Source organism: Ceratotherium simum, chromosome 2, assembly GCF_057802395.1.
Source record: "Ceratotherium simum simum isolate JZ-2026a chromosome 2, ASM5780239v1, whole genome shotgun sequence".
In the NCBI taxonomy this organism is placed as follows: Eukaryota; Metazoa; Chordata; class Mammalia; order Perissodactyla; family Rhinocerotidae; genus Ceratotherium; species Ceratotherium simum.
This window is the reverse complement of record NC_141901.1, coordinates 72,745,356-72,763,032: the sequence shown is the minus strand read 5'-3', so window position 1 is coordinate 72,763,032 and position 17,677 is coordinate 72,745,356. Positions and strand designations below refer to the sequence as shown.

Genomic DNA, 17,677 nt, shown 5'->3' with positions numbered 1-17,677 from the left:
CCATTAATCCTATAACATACATCTTGTAATTCGTGAGCCATTTCTGAAAATCTTCGAGGTATCCTGTGTCAAAGCAAAGTCTTGTATGGGAATGCATCCTAGCTGAGCCTGAATAAGACTGAGGGAAAGAAAAAATTTCATTATTTTCTTTTAAAAATTATCATCTCACAGTATTTGACATCACTGAATTAAGTATCTCTTCTTAAAATTCCTCTCTGCCTTGATTTCTGTGACACTAGATGATTCTATTCATTATTGCTGCAAGTCACTGCTGACTTCTTCTTCCCTACCTCTAAAAGTCCAGTTCTTATTTATCTACTCTTCTTTATTCACTCAACCTTTCTTTCTCTGAAAAATCTCATTTCTTCTTAAGAATTTCATTATAATCTCTAGATTGATAAATGTCAAATGCTTACAGGGCACTCTCACTTAGACTGTTTCTTTAATCTCAACACATCTAAAACTGTTGTCATATTCTCCTCCAAAACAGTTCTGTCTTTTGGCTCTACTATATATAGGTATTATACAAAAACAATACAATTTATATAGTCAACAAATATTTATTAAGTACCTACTGAGTGACAAGCATAGTGTTAGGCGCTGAGGATTCTGTTCAACATATGAAGGGTGGTAGCATATTAGTTGATTATTAGAAACCAGCAGTTGCTTGGCTACAAAATTTGAGGAGTGGGTGGTAAGAAGAGAGAAAAGGAGCTACTGTCCATTGTGCCTACTATATCCGAGGTTCTTTGCTACCTGTTTTGCCTGTTTACTTACCTAACCAGGTATTGATATGCAAATAACCCTATGGATCTAACTAAAATTATTAGACTTGGTCTTATCAAGGGGTCTCCTGATAAGACCAAAAACAGTCAGGTGTACAAAAAGAAACTGTAGAATAGTTATATTTTATGGTTTAGTTTCAGCAGACGATATGTGAAAATAGAAAGAAGCAACCAACTCACTTCTCAGAATGGGTGGATACAGCTGAAACTATAGACTACTCACTTCTTTTGGCTATAGCATATGCTTTTGAAAATTATTTTGTATCATCTATTAAGACATGGTTGTAAAATTACACAGTTTATTAACAAAGAAGAAACTGATGGAAAAATGTGGATGGGGTGCTTTCAAGTGCTGGATAAATAAAACTCGTTGTGAAGCTATCCTAGGATGCACAAATGTAGGGCATATACTAAATTGCTAGAGTAAAAATAAAACTTTTGAAGTAACATTTATTTATATTGAACAGCAATATGTCTATTAATAAAGAGGACACTTTTCAATATCATACTTCCCTGTCAGAAACCTTATTACAAGAAGCAGTAATAAAACAGGAATCGAAGGGAGAATAGGGATTTATTCCAGTAGGTACAGAACTTTGGCAAGGCTGTCTGTCTCTCTCCACCAGATAAGGCCAGCCTGAGCATGTCCTCAGTAGAAACAGAAGTCTCACAGCCTCAGATGAAGTCGTACCTTTGCCACTTCATCTAATGGTGGCAGAGCTGTATGGTAGTTAAGTAATGACTAAATCAAAGTTATTATAAGGATTAAATGAAATAAGGTATTTATTCAGTTTGGATTAGATTTAACTATGACCAGACTATAGAGGCTTAAATATAACTGGTTTATTCTCTTATGTAAAAGGAATCCAGAGTTAGGCAGTCCAGGGCTTGGTATGGTGGTCCTACAAGTCACCAAAGACCCAGAATCCTCTTATATTTCTGCTCTGCCATGTATAGTTTCCATTCTCAGGCTATCTCACGGTCTAAGATGACTGCTGGCGTTCCAGCCATCACACATACACTCCACACAGCATGTAGGAGGTAGCGGGCAGGGAGACAAGAAATGATGCCTTATTTATCACCTGGCTCCATTTCCTCTAAGCAGCCTTCTAGGAAGACTAGCACACTTCTGCCTACATCTTATTAGTCACAGGGTCACACCTAGCTACAAAGTTGACAAAGAAATGTAGTCTTTTTCCTAGGTAAGTAAGAAGATTCTTGGACAGTCAGCTAGCAGTTTCTGCCATAGGTATGTAAAGCATCTAATGTAGTGCCTGGAACACAGCAAAAATTCAAGAAATGGTTATTACTAATTATTGTTATCATTGGTTGAGATCCTTAAGACCTGCTCTCAGCTTCCTCAGTTAGCAAACTAATAAAAATGATACCAGAACTTTCCCAAAGACTTCTGTATACTGGCCAACTTAGCAAAGGAATGTTTGTTCAGAAAAGGTCTGTGTATAGAAAGAGTAGAAATCCTTCAAATGAAGAAGAGTTAAAGGTGTACTATGAAGCTGTGCAACTTTCTCTTGAGAGGAGATTAAAGTTACTCTGAAGCCATTTTTTTCTGCCTAAACATAAAATAAGAATTCTCAAAGAAACAACTTAGAGAAAGGATCAAGTTGGCACACGAAGCCTTCTATATACTTATTCTTCTTCAAATTCCATGAAATGATGGACATGTGTGTATGTGTGTTTATGTGTGTGTCTCCATCCATGAAACTACAGGAAAGCAAGAAAGTATGTCATTAGCGGACCAGAAAGTTGAATGTTAGAAATCAGGTCTATAAAGAAGATCAAACCTATGAGAAAAACAAAACTTGAGGATATTATCCCTGATACATGCAGAAGAATGAATAGATCAAGAAGGAGAGAGGGTCCTGAGGTATTTGAGCAATTCACTGGAATGCCGTATTCTGAGCAGGTGTGTTAGTCCACCCCTGCCACTCTCTCTCATTTGTGGAAAACATTAGGTAGTTGTGGTATGTATTGAGAGGCTAAGGCAGGCAGTGTAGGCACTGAGGCCAGAGGCAGGGCAGTGCTCCAGGTAGGTGCCAAACCCCAGGAGAGGTAAGAAGACTTTATTCTTAGATTACAAGATATTTCCACACTTTTATGGCAGCAAATTAACTACTTCTCCACAATCATTAGAGATAGTAAGTAACAGAATAGGTAGGAAAAAAGATATTTACAAACACAAAAGCAAACAATGAAGAACTACCTAATATTTGAGGAAAAAAATCACCATAAAAAAGATGTACAATTTAATGAATAAAATAACTGACAATTGAAAAAACAGAGTTAACAGTGCACAGAAAAAGAGTTTCAAAGTAATTATAATTGATTTATATGATTAATATTTTCAGAAGGTTAGAAATATCATGTACATTTTAGAAGTCAAGCAGAGACCCAGTAAAATAAAAATTTTACCACTGAAAACATTCAGTAGATAAAGCTGAAGAGCAAATTAGTGAGATGGATAACTGAGCTAAGACATTCTCCTAAGAGCCAATAAAAAAGAACAAAGAGATAAAAAATATGAGAGGGAAAGTATAAAATGTGGGGAGAGTCAGAAGTATAAAATTACAATTCACATAGAACAATCATAAAAATTAACTATGCATTAAGCCACAAGTAAAATCCCAAAAATATCACAAAGCAGAACTCCAATAGGCTACATTCTCTAATTACAATCCAATAAAATTATAAATTAACAATAAAAGGATGACATTTTAAAAAACTACTAATTTTAAATTTTAAAACATTTTAAATAATTATAAAGCAGAAATTAAAACCAAAATTATAAACTATTTAGAAAGAATAGAAATGGATTTAGAAAATCTATAGAACAATGTCAAAGTAGTACTTGCTAGCAAATTTGTAGTCTTAAATACTTTTTAGATAATAAGCAAAAATAAATGAAGCAAACATACAGTTAAAAAGACTACAAAAAGAAGAAAGTACAAGGAAGAAGACAAAGACAAAATGAGAAATTAATGAAATAGAAAATAATAGAAAGCAAAAGATTAAAAACTTGAACAGAACTGGTAAACATGACCAATAAGTCAAAAATAAATGGCTTGAAAAGATCAAAACATAAAAACCTCTGGCAAATCTGATTAAGAAAAAGAAGAGATGACACAAATAATATTAGAAATTAGAAAGGAGACATTACATATTCAGAGTAAATTTTTAACTTATTAGAAAACAAAACACTTTATGCCTTTAAAACTGACAAGCTGGATGAAATGAGTGATATCTCAGGGACATATAAACTAACAAAAAGTGATTCAAGAAAAGTTAGAAACCCTGCAAAGAACAAAGAACATAAAAGAAATTGTGGAGAAACCCAACTTTCAGATCCAGTGACAATGGTGAACTAAAATGGGTTGCTGGCTCTCTACCCTGAATCCAATCCTGTTTTTACAAACAAGTGAGAAGGAGGTTGATGGATCCCAGAACCTAATCCAAAAAGTGTGAGAAATCCCTTGGTGGTGAAACACTGGAAACTTAACCACTAAAAACAGTAATAAGACAAGGATATTTGCTCTCTCTGAAGCTAGAGAACAGTATACTAGAGGTTCCAATCACAACAAGTTAAAGAAAATAGAGTTATAATTATTAGAAATCAAACGATAAAACTATCACTCTTTACAGATGATACAATTGTCTATCTAGGAAATCCCAGCAAACAAACTGAAGGACTACTAGCACTGTTGAGAGAGGTCACCAAGATAGCCAGATAAAACAACCAAAATTCAAAAACTAGTAGCCTTCTTATATACCATCAGTAACTGACTATAAAATACAAAGTTATGCAATGTAAAAAAAAAGACTCTGTTTACAATATCAAACTCCATAAAATACTGATAAATAAATCTATCAAAAAATATAAAACCTAAATGATTAATTACAAAATATCACAGAAAGACATAAAGGTCTGAATAGATGGAGAGAGGTACCATATTCCTAGAAAAAGATTCCAGAATTGTAAAAACAAGAATTCTTCACCAAACTAATCTATAAAGCCAATTTCAACAGGACTTTTTTTTTTTTTTTGTGAGGAAGATCAGCCGTGAGCTAACATCTGTCAATCCTCCTCTTTTTGCTGAGGAAGACTGGCCCTGGGCTAACATCCGTGCCCATCTTCCTCCACTTTATATGGGACGCCGCCACAGCATGGCTTACCAAGCGGTGCGTCGGTGCGCGCCCGGGATCCGAACCGGCGAATCCCAGGCCGCCACAGCGGAGTGCGTGCACTTAACCGCTTGCGCCACCCAGCCGGCCCCTCAACAGGACTTTTTATAGACCCTGATGAACTGATTCTAAAGTTCACAGGAAGGAAAAATGCAAGAATAGCCAAAAACATTTTTTAAAGTACAATAAGGAGGGACTTGCTTTACCAGATAACAAAACATGCAACAAAAGAATAGCAAGTAAAACAATGTAGTATCATCACAGCAACAAAATAAATAGACTAACAGTAGGCGTCCAGAAACAGACCCTTAGGAATTTAGTTTATGAGAAGGTGGCATTTCAAATCAATACGCAGAGAGAGAAAGACAGCATATTTATCAAACACTCCTGACTATCTTTTTGGGACAAAATATAAATAAATTCTTAATTCATACCATATACAAAAATTAACTCCAGATGCCTTCTGAAAAGCCTACAGGTAAAAATAAAATGATTTTAAAGTATTAGAAGAAATGATAGGAAAAGTCCTATGATCTTAGGATGTGGGGCAAAGACTGCTTTGCCTACTCAACACTCATTCTCTCTTTCATTCTTAATAGCAGAATCCCAATTTTAATCTAGGCACACTATCACCAAGACATTTCCCAGTCTCCTTTGCACTTAGGTGTAGCCATGTAACTAGTGCAAACTGTTATCTGGGACTTCCAGAAGTCTAGGTTCTAGCTGATGAGCAAAAGCCTTGTCCTGGACTTCCACGAAGTCCACTGAAAAGAGAGAGGATACTCAAATGTAATGGCTGAAGCTCTTGCAGCCATTTTGGACAATGAGGCGACCTTAAAATAGAAGTCATGTGTGGGATGGCAGAACTGATGACCATGCACTGATGACCATGAAGCCTCTATATCTACTGTAGCCTATCTACTTTGCAGTTGTCTATTCTGTGAGAGAAAAGTAGCCTATCTTGTTTGAGCTATTGTAAACTCATTTTATTACTGTTTTATGTAGTTGAACCTAATCCTAAGAAATAACAGGATGGGAAAGACCGTTCTAAACAAGACACAAAACCTAGAAGTCCTAAAGAAAAGACTAATATGTATGATTTTATAACAATTTAAAACTTCTGTATAAAACCAAATAATATGTATGTTCCCTCCTAATAATCAGGGATTTACAAATTTTAAAATATAATTTTTCACTTATTAGATTGACAAAAGTTCAAGATACAAAACAAGCATTGGGGATGCAATGTATGCAAACAGTCACTCTTTTTATACTGTGGGTGGGAACTGTAAATCAGAGAAACGTTTTCAAAGGCAATTTGGTATTAATTATTAAATCTTTTCATGTACATACACTTTCACCCACAAATCTTTGAAAAATACGGTGTAAATACAAGGAAGTTCATTTCAGCACTATTTGTAATAGCAAAAATTTGTAAACCATCTAACTCTTCATCAACAAAGGAGTGTTTAAAAATTACAGTATATTCCTACTATAGAATACATTGCTATTAAATGAGGTTGACATGTGTATGTACTGATATAGAAAGAATCATGACATATCACAAGAGCAATAATTATAGTATGATCTTGTTTACATAACAGACATTACATATGTTTATTAGCACACATGTATGTACTAAATAAATAGAAAGGAAACTGGGGGATGGCCCAGTGGCGCAAGCGGTTAAGTGCGCGTGCTCCGCTGTGGCGGCCCAGAGTTCGCCAGTTCGGATCCCAGGCGCGCACCGACGCACCACTTGTTAAGCCATGCTGTGGCGGCGTCGGATATAAAGTAGAGGAAAATAGGCATGGATGTTAGCCCAGGGCCAGTCTTCCTCAGCAAAAAAAAAAAAGAGGGGGATTGGCATCAGATGTTAGCTCAGGGCTGGTCTTCCTCACAACAAAAAAAAAATAGAAAGGAAACTGGAAGGATGCACAGCAAGCTACTGATGATAGTTACTTCTGAGGAAGAAAGAAAGGGGATCAAGGGAGAACCTACATTGTGCTTTATTAATCTTATTTTTGACTCTAAAAATGAATCCACGTCTTACTTATATAATATAATAACAAGAAACAAATTAATAAGAAAAGAAATCATTAATTTGGAACTATATCCTATGAGTTCATTGAAAAATATCAGATAAAGAAAACTGGTAAAAATACCAGTTAAGAAAAATACCAGTTTCGTCTTCTAATGCTGAAGACGAAAGACCTGAGAATTAAAGTTATGAAAAATAAAAAATAGCCTTAAATTAAAGGGCAGAAACTTGAAGGATAAAATTTTAAAATTAAGAGGATTAACATCTACTTGAAAAAGAATAGATCTGAAATTCAGCAGAGTAACAGGGATATGAGAGAGACATGAAAGAAGTAACTATTAGCTATCACCCACCCACTATCACCCACCAAAAGACTGTACATTTTGGATTAAGAAAAGACCTCACACACATTCTTCCTGCCACACTCAAGTAGATGCATAAAGGTGGGAAATGATAATGGGAAACTAAATTATGATACGTATAAAAACAATTATAAAGGCACTCAATTTTAAAATCTGACAGCCCCAATCAAAAGAATGTATGACTCAATTTAAGGCAAGGTAAATGGAAGCATTAAAATTGCAAGAGAGGGGCCGGCCCAGTGGCACAAGTGGTTAAGTGCACGCGCTCCGCTTCGGCCGCCCAGGGTTCACAGGTTCTCCTGGGCGCGCACCGACGCACCGCTTGGTAAGCCATGCTGTGGCGGCGTCCCACATAAAGTGGAGGAAGCTGGGCACAGATGTTAGCTCAGGGCCACTCTTCCTCAAGAAAAAGGGGAGGATTGGCATCAGATGTTAGCTCAGGGCTAGTCCTCCTCACAGGAAAAAAAAAAAAAACAAAAATTGCAAGAGAGTGTTTCCAAGAAGATTCTTGTGGAAAAACGTCTTGATTTAATTTGACTCAACAGTTGATGCAATAGAGTATATTAGAAAAAACACTGAGAGAATCAAGAAATTTAGGTTCTGGTTCTAGCTCAGTTCCCAATACAGCAACATAACCTTGGGCAAGTCACAACTTATCTGAGCATCACTTACTTCATTTGTAAAATGAGAGGACTGGTCTATATGATCCCTAAATTCTCTATGATCTCTAAGGATATTTGAATTTCTAGAGAAACACAGCTAAGAAACAGAATATTAACTTCTGCTGTCCAGGCTATAGATCTATCTGCCTGATGAGCTGTACACAACAGTGAGAAGTTTGTTTTTGAGACTTCAATGTATTCAGGACATAAAATTCAATGAGATGTCAGGAAGTATCCCAGAGAAAGAATGGCCTCCTCTAGCTAAGGAGGAGAAAGAAATTCTTTGGCTAACTGGTTTTATTGAGCCACATAAAAAAATCATTTTCACCTGAAATCGCATCATCTAAACCAAAAGATTTAACACTAAGACCTATATACTCAGAAAACCAAGCACGTGGCATAGCAGAAAAGACTATCATTACATCTGTGATTGCAAACTGGGTAAAAGTCACTACAAGTTACAATGTAACCTTAGTTTACTCTTCCAATAACTACTCCTCTATACAAACTTCCCATTCTTGGCAGAATAGTCATCCCATTGTCATATATACATTCCTTCACTCATGTTTTTGCTTTTCCTATTTCTCTCTCCCAGAATATGACTATCATTCAACAGACATTTATTATATGTATTTTCATACTGTCCATTATTTTTATACACATGGTTCTCATTCAAGCTAACTTGCAAGCTCCTGATGATGAGAAGTATATCTTCTTTCTATCATCTACCTTGCCTCAACAGAACACACTCTCAATAAATGTTTGTTGATAAAAAAAATTCACAGGTCATCTATTTCAATTAAAGTCTGAGAGTTTTTGGAAATTAATTTCACATCTACATTCTGACACCTCATTTTTATGTAAATATGTTCTTTTTTTTTATCAAGGAAAAACATTTAAAATAAGTTTTAAAACTAAAAAAAAATTCATAAATATGAATCATGAACAGGTAGTCAATATTTTAAGACATTTAACAATTCATTATCTTTACCAATTTACTTTCATTTCTCTTGTTTTAATTCTTCCTTCCATTGGAAATCTGTAAATAAAAACACAAGGCAAAACTTTTATTATTACTTATTTTAACTAAATAAAACACTTTAAAAATTATTTAGAACATATTTAACTTCTGCACCTGATAGTTAGCCGATTTGGATCTTTGTTCAAAGTATTCAGTGTTTTCTTTTCACTTATCCTTAACTGTACATCGAGAAATTCCTTGCAGCTGGCTATCATTGTGACCTATAAAATTTCAGCATTTGTCCATTTAATTATGTCCATTCTTTACTTCTTTCCTCTCATCCTCTTTCTCTCTACTTATTTATTTTTCATGCTGCCTTAGGACATCATGGTTTTGTCATTTAGCATAACAGAGTTAAAAATTTGCCTTATACATTTTGCTTCTTTAAGGATTCATTCATTCCCTCATTCACTAACAAATGTTTAAAAACACTTATTATATGCCAGACATTGTGCTAAATACTGGGACTATACCAATAAGACTGTAAAGATTAACAAGATAAAATTTAAAATATTCAGCCCAGTGCCTACCACATAGTAAGCACTCAATAAATGTAGCTCTTGTTACTACTACTATTACACTATTATATTATTATTCACCCTTCTATAGTTTGTAAATCATTATCCCAATTGAGGCTAATTTTGCAGTGGACAGAATGCTTTAGATATTTAAAAATTTGTATTCTAGAGCCTAGTTCTGCCAGATGACTTTGAGCAAAGCTCTCTCTGTGGTTTGGTTTCTCACACCTGTAAAATGAAACTAACACCTGTTCTAATTCATACAAGTCTTTAGTTTTCATCAATTTTTGTGCACTTTTTAGTATAATAATCTTATCACAATAATCAACTTAGATATTTTAAATTAAAATGAATGGTTTAAATTTGAGAATAAAGGTGAATATCTTGTTTTATATTCATGTCTCCAGCAAAGGCAGAAGGGACCAATACAGTTACCAGGTACCAACAACATGACTATGGTTCTATTCATTGCTGTAGCAGCAAAGTTGCCCCCACTGTTGATATCTTAGTATAACCTGTTTTCACTCCCATTTTCTCCACAATCAGTTCTTTTTTCTGGTCTATCACCAATGCCATTCTATTTCTACTGTTACTGTTATTCTGATGCAAAAGATTTAGGGAAGAGTTGCAAGTACGTGGCACACATGTCCCTCATTGCCTCTCACTCACAGCAGACTTTCCTAATATATCATGCCACATCTTCTTGGAATCTTTCTCAATATATTACACTTGGTAGCCACTACCAAGGTAATGGGCATTATCACATAAGTTGAAAGGTAGTTGCCATCCCTACTTTGGGTATGCATATAAATTTTCTTAGTTTGGATACAGAGATACAACTGAAAATATATTCTAAGGAGTAATATTCCATATCTCATGATAAAAGGTATATAAGGGAGGAGAGATAAGCACTATAATAAATGCTTTCTTTTCCGCTCATTCATTCATAAATTACATGAGATATGCAAATTAGTTGTTTCCCCAATATTATTTTATGCTATATCATTATTTATTTTCTAGTGAAAATTAATTTACCAGATCTGACAAAGTTTCTTTTCCACTTATTGTACAAAATTTCTTCACTGTCTCAAATGTAATATAATACCAAGCCATCAATCTTCCTGCCTCTGTGGGAAAAGATGGGAAAATAAACATTCACCCCTTCAGCTGAAACAACTTGCTTTTTCATCAGTTAACAAACATTTCCTTACCATCTATTCTGTGCCTATAACAGCATCAGACACAAAACATACACGAAAAAATCAAGAAGACACAGTCTCTAGAACTTACAGGTTGGTTAGGGAGATAACCACATGGGAAATAGCTAGACTAGAGGACAAAATCCAGTTAATGATAATATTTACATTCACTACTTAAGTACAGAGGAAATTAAGCCTAAGAAAACAGTCAGTGTCAGATGGCCTAGTAGAGAAAATGGGTCTTGAGCAGGATTTAAAAGTAACTAAGATGCCTTGGCAGAAAGGAAATAAAGCCATTATGACTTTAAGAAAAATCAAGACTTGCTTATCAAAAGAGTAAAGTTAAAAAGACAATCTTTAGAATACTATAATGAGAAATATGGCTTGATAGTGACTATGAGTTCAGGTCAAATTGACCTGCTTCGAATCCTTACTCCACCACTTATTAGGTAGGTGATCACGTGCAAGTTTCTTCACCAGTTTCTTAATGAAATGTGGGGAGAATAGAAGTATGTATCTCATATGTTTGTTGTGAAGAAGATTAAACGCAATAATACATGTACAGTACTTAGCACAGTGCCTAACATTAAATAAATGTTGCCTACTTTTATTATCAAAACATGATGAATGATGGGGACCGCCTGGTGGAGCAGCGTTTAAGTGCACACGCTCCACTTTGGCAGCCCCGGGTTCGCAGGTTCGGATCCCGGGTGTGGACCGACGCACCGCTTGTCAAGCCACGCTGTGGCGGCATCCCCATATAAAGTAGAGGAAGATGGGCATGGATGTTAGCCCAGGGCCAATCTTCCTCGGCAAAAAGAGGAGGATTGGCTTTGGATGTTAGCTCAGGGCTGGTCTTTCTCACACACACACACAAAAAAAACATGATGAATGATAGACTATGGAAGCCCTGAAACACCCTTGAAACACTATTAACGGAGTTTAGAATTTGGATTTGATTTATAAAATAACAGAGGACCACTTAAAATTCTTGAGCAATATTTTAATTAAATTAGAGTTTGAAAACAAATTGTTTTGGAAATAGAACATTGGGTTGGTTGTGGGTAGGGGGATAGGTAGAGTAGGGGTAATTAATAAAATGGAATTCATTTAAAAGGTTACTGGTTTCAATTATAAGTTGTCAAAAACATAAAGAATTTCAAGCCTTGTGAACCACACAGAAAACATCTGGGAAGAGGAAAATGACATACTGCTTCTCAAGGAAAAGGCAAAGAGTTATGTTTGTGCTACAGGTTTTGCTGAAGACAGGAAGAATCTGACATTCCATCAGACTTACAGGCATCAAGGACATGATACAGTAGACAGAACTAAGAATCAGGAACAGAGAAGTAGACAGGCCAGCTTAAAAGCCACTTTCTCAATCAGGAAGCTGGTGAATATGTTCAGCCAGAATGGAGGTAATGCAGTGGGTCATAAAAGGGAGCTTCTGAGAGCAGTGTGTGACATATCAAGAATATGGTTACCAAGAGAACTAGTATGTTAACCTTTAGGGTATATTTAAAGATGTTCCTCTTAACCTAGATGTTTATAAATTAATATAGGGTATCTCCCGGCTACAGAAAATGAAAGGTTTTGAGAAAAGACTTGATACTTGCTGGTTTATTAGTAAGGATGAAGGTTTCCTAGGTAAGGTATAAAAATAACCTAGAAAGAAAGCCATGAAAAAAGTGAGTCAAGATAGAAGGAATGGAAAGAATTTAAAAAGATTTGCAAGTGAAGAGATGAAATAAAGAGGCAACTTGCTATCAATAGAGCTGTTGAATGAAGAATATTCTCCTAGTAGCAAATTCAGTATATTTCAAAGTAAAAGTCATAGAGTTGGGGGGTGGGGGGGGTGGAGGTAGAGACTATGAGAATGCACCTCTCACATCTCCTACTACAAGAAGTACCTCTGATTGGTGGCCCCAGCTACTATGCTCTAAATTAATCACCATGTTCACATTGAGATCACACTTCTCAAGAGATGCTGCAAACCAATGACTCAGCATAGCAGGAATATTAAGGTAGGACTATAAGACAAGGGACTCCTCAGATGGGCAACTTTGACTTTAAGATTCCCCATCGGCTTTGCCAAATTGTGTTAGGACTGCATTACAGGCTAAAATCCTTCTTCCTTCTTTCCTTCCTTCTTCCCCTCTCCTTCACAGAGGTAAGATCTGCATTCCAGTTTAATGACTTTCCCAGCCACTTGCAATTACCGCTGATTTTCAGAGGGTTGATCCTTATTAAATTCAGGTAAACGAAGACTTGGCCTTTGGAGCCTTTCTCCTATACACATTACCAGGAAGAAGAGCTAAAAACTTTGGCAAGAAGACAAACATACAGACAAAATATCTAGTTACATGAGTATTACGACCACAAATTTAAAAAGCAAAAACTATATGAAGCAAAATCATTGGAATGTACAGACTAAGAATTTAAATACAAAAAGTAAATGTTCAAAGAGATAAAAGAAAATATTGGTAATATGAAGGAAAAAGAAGTCATAAAAAAAGAAGAATTAGATACTATGTAAGGAACTTCCATCTACATTAATGGCAGGGTAAGTAACTATGAACCAACCCTTCTGCTGAAGGCAAATAAAATAGCTAACTGAAACACGAGAAGTATCTTTCATAAAGCATCAAAGAACTAACAAGACCTTTATCTGGGAGAGGCGTTAAAACCAAAGAATAAGCACACACAAAATATTTACAAAAATTGACCACATACTGGGACATAAAACAAGTCTCAATAAATTTCAAGATTGCAATCATACAGAAAATGTTATCTGGTCACAAAGCAACTGTACCAAATGTCAAGAACAACAACAAGAAAAAGCTAGGAAAGAAAAATAACTAGAAAATCATCATGGAGAGAGAAATTAAGAACTATAGTTCTAAATAATTCATAGGTCAAAGAAGAGATCATAATGGAAATTAGAACATATAACTGGTTGATAATGAAAATACTACAAATCAAAGCCAACAAAAATTCTTAGCCTTAAATAAATACATAGCACTCCTGTACATTTACATAAATATTTATTTCCTGTAAATATACAGTATATGCATTCTTATAAAATCTTGCATTCTGCAAAACTGCATACTGACAATAACAGGGCTTATGGAAAAAAATGTTGAAGCAAACAACTAAAAACTCCATGCAACCTTACAACAAGAACACAAACCTAAATTATAATCCTAACATAAATACTAGCACAGTTAAAAAGGCACGTTAGGGGCCAGCCCCGTGGCTTAGCAGTTAAGTGCACAAGCTCCGCTACTGGCAGCCCGGGTTCAGAACCGGGTGCGCACCAACACACCGCTTGTCGGGCCATGCTGAGGCGGTGTCCCACATCCAGCAACTAGAAGGATGTGCAACTATGACATACAACTATCTACCAGAGCTTTGGGGAGAAAAAGGGGGAAAAAAAAAAAGGAGGAAGATTGGCAATAGATCTTAGCTCAGGGCCGGTCTTCCTCAGCAAAAAGAGGAGGACTGGCATGGATGTTAGCTCAGGGCTGATCTTCCTCACACACACAAAAAAAGGCATGTTAAATTCCTCATAAAGTTATACATACATATATACATAGATACACAACACTTTGTGGGTTTTTTTTAAGTAGCTTGATGGTATAGGGTGTAACAAGAGTTGAGGCTGTGGAGTTATAAACACAAAGGACAAAATGTACAAAGATTGGGCATTGCATAATATGTATTTTAAAGTCAGAACACATGGCCAACCTGGGCCCAGAGGAGGATCAGGTAAAAGTGCATTATGTGCAGTACTATACTCCTCTGAGAATTCAGCTATGTTCAGCTAGATTTGTGTATTTTATGCTAAACTGCTGTGAAGGTTAATTTTATGTGTCACCTTAACTGGACCACAGGGTGCCCAGATATTTGGTCAAATATTATTCTGGGTGTGTCTGTGAGGATGTTTTTGGATGAGATTAACATTTCAATTGGTAGACTAAGAAAAGCAGATTGACTTTCCTAATGTGGGTGGCCCTTTCCAATCAGTTGAAGGCCTGAATAGAACCAAAAGACGGCCCTCTTGCAGTAAGAAGGAATTCTTCCTGCCTGACTGCCTCCAGCTAGGTCTGGGTCTTTTCCTGCCTTTGAACTAGAATTGAAACACAGGCTCCCCTTGGGTCTCAAGACTGCCAGCTTTTGGTCTAGAACTTACACCACTGGTTCTCCTGGTTTTCAGGCCTTCAGACTCAGACTGGAACTACACCATTGGTTCTTCTGCGTCTCCAACTTGCTGATTGCAGATCTTAGGACTTCTAAGCCTCTACAATCATGTGAACCAATTCCTTATAATAAATCTCTTGCTCTCTCTCTATCTCTGTCTGTCTGTCTGTCTCTCTCTCTCTATATATATATGACATATTTATATTATTTCTATATAGATATATATACACACATACATACACACACACATCCTGTTGGTTCTGTTTCTCTGGAGAACTCTGACTAATAGAGCTGCTATTACATGAGGTGCTGGGGAAAACGGTATATCATCAGTGCAAATTTTTCATTCATAGACATGAGTCTCAGTTTTACCATTTGCATAAGAACCAATTCATGTTACTGAAATATATGTTGTAAGAGATCAGATTGTATTAGAAGCCGAACATTAAGAGCTAAGTACTAATCTTAACAAGTTAGGAAAAGAACAGCCAAATAAAACTAAAGAAAGCAGAAGGAAGGTAAGACTAGAAATTAATTACATAGAAACAAATGTACCACAGAAAGGATTAGCAAAGCCAAAAGTTGTTTCTTTGAAAAGACTAAAAAATTGATAAAACTCTATAAAGACTGATTAGGAAAAATGAGAGAAGGCACAAATTACAAATGTCAGTTCAAAATGTTTTCTAATTTTCCCTGAAATTTCCTCTTTGATCCATGGATCATTTAGTAACGCATAAACCAAAAAAAAAAAGTTAATTTTTCTCTATGTAAATTTAAAAAAATAAAGAAATGCTGTAGGAATTTTCAAGTTGCCTAGAAAGCCCTTTCCCAGTCAGAGATTAGATAATAAGCTCTATTTTCTTGCATTTTTAAAATACCTCCATTTATCTTCCATTTTTAAAATACCTTCATTAAATCTATTTAGTATTCAATTTTGATATCTAACAATGTTTCCCAAACCATGTTCTATAACATTAGTGTTCTTTGCAGTATTAATGAATGTTCCTTTAAAAAGGTTTCTGTGGGCAAATGAGAATGTAAAAATCCTAGGTTAACAAATTTAGAAAGGATTAGTAAATTTAGGCTCTTTTTTACTGCCTTTCTTCTCAGCACATTTAATATGCTATTGAACTCCATGAGTCTCCTAGAAAAGACAGAGAATGCAGTTTTACTGTACACTATTTTACTCTGGAAACTTTTCCTCCCTCAGAACATTCATTGGGATAAGCTGGTGTGTGGAATGAAGATCTAAATTGATTTTCACTATACTATTTATTGAAACATCAATCCCAAAGCAGTGGTTCTCAATTTTAATGTGCAAAAGAAGCATCTGGGGAACAGGCTTAAAATATAAACTCCTAGGTTTTACTCTTAAAAGTTGAGGTTTGTAGGTCTGGAGTAGGGTTCATTAATTTCATTTTTAACATCACAGCATCCTCAGTTTGATTTTGACAGCAAGTAGTCAACCCAACTGCACTCTAAGAAACATTACCCTAGTATGTGATAAGGAATATTTTTGGCTCTAAGATTGGATTGTCTTTTTGGTGTCTGGACATGGAATGACTGACGAACGAAACAGAAACCAAAGATATCAAATATTTTATAATCTTAGGCTTGGCAAAATGGTTATGCTATTGAGAATAACAGGCAAGTAGAGAAATATTTTCCTAACCTTGGACAAAAGAGAAACAACTCATGTTTACAGTAAAATGTTTTTACATTCATTATCTCACTTGATCATCACAACCCAATGAGGTAAGTAGGACATGTAATATATCCCTATTTTGCAGACAAATAAACTAAGGCTCAGTGAGCATAAAGTCACAGCTGGCAAGTGGTAGAGCTGGGACTGAAATCCAAGTATTTGAAACCCAAATTTTATGTTCATTCCATTTCACATTATCCCAGGTCAAATTAACTGTTATACACTTCTGGGTGTCAAGTTTCATGTCATATATGTAAGTAAAGATTTCCAATAGAAAATTGAGAATCAAATTTTGTAGTGAAGGTGAGAAACCAGGATTAAAACTACAATTTTGAAATCATTTACATAATGACTATAGCTGAAGCTGTGAATGTAAATTATGTTTTCAAAGAAATGATCATAAACTGGGAATAAATGTCCAAAGTCTGCAACTTTAAGAAACCCATAGTAAAGTAAAAAAGGTCAGCAAAGAGAGATTAATCAAAGAAGCAGAAGGAGAACCAAAAGAATATTAAGAAGAGGAAAATTAATTAGGGAGTATTCACTGATGATGGAGAAAGAGAAAAAATGTCATATAGAACACTTATCAGTTATGGTTAAAGGCAGAAGGAATGGTATCAGTGAATTCAAGAAGTTCCACAGGGAAGGAATGATAGTGGGAATAAGATTCTTGACAATGAAAGTCTCTAAAGAACAGATGAAGAAGTTACATTAGTGATTCTCACGCCCCTCTACTGAGACATCCTAGAATACACAGAAAATAAACTCTCACAAACAAAATTAGGTATATCAGAAAAAGGACCATGGGAAAGGGAAAAATGTTATAAATCTAGGGCTGAGAATCAGAGCAGTAAATTGTCTTAAAAACTTAACCTTATATTAAATACAATAAAAACATGATACAAAAATCATACATTTCTATAGTATGGTTGTATGTTTGTAAATAATGGAAGAATACATGCCAAATGTTAACGGATAGTCAAATGC

At 35.4% G+C, this 17,677-nt stretch overlaps 1 protein-coding gene across 5 annotated transcripts in view; it reads right to left on the bottom strand.

Annotated features, from left to right (window-relative positions):
- Nucleotides 1–17,677, bottom strand: part of HFM1 (helicase for meiosis 1) — a 101,763-nt gene that overhangs the window by 38,271 nt on the left and 45,815 nt on the right. For all 5 annotated transcript variants that reach the window (XM_014780161.2, XM_087447654.1, XM_087447660.1 and 2 more), the window contains 4 exons: nucleotides 10,622–10,713; nucleotides 9,183–9,289; nucleotides 9,039–9,086; nucleotides 21–118 (listed from right to left, as the gene is read on the bottom strand). In XM_014780161.2, coding sequence (XP_014635647.1) covers nucleotides 21–118; nucleotides 9,039–9,086; nucleotides 9,183–9,289; nucleotides 10,622–10,713 — 345 coding nt within the window. The remainder of the gene's footprint in view (nucleotides 1–20; nucleotides 119–9,038; nucleotides 9,087–9,182; nucleotides 9,290–10,621; nucleotides 10,714–17,677) is intronic.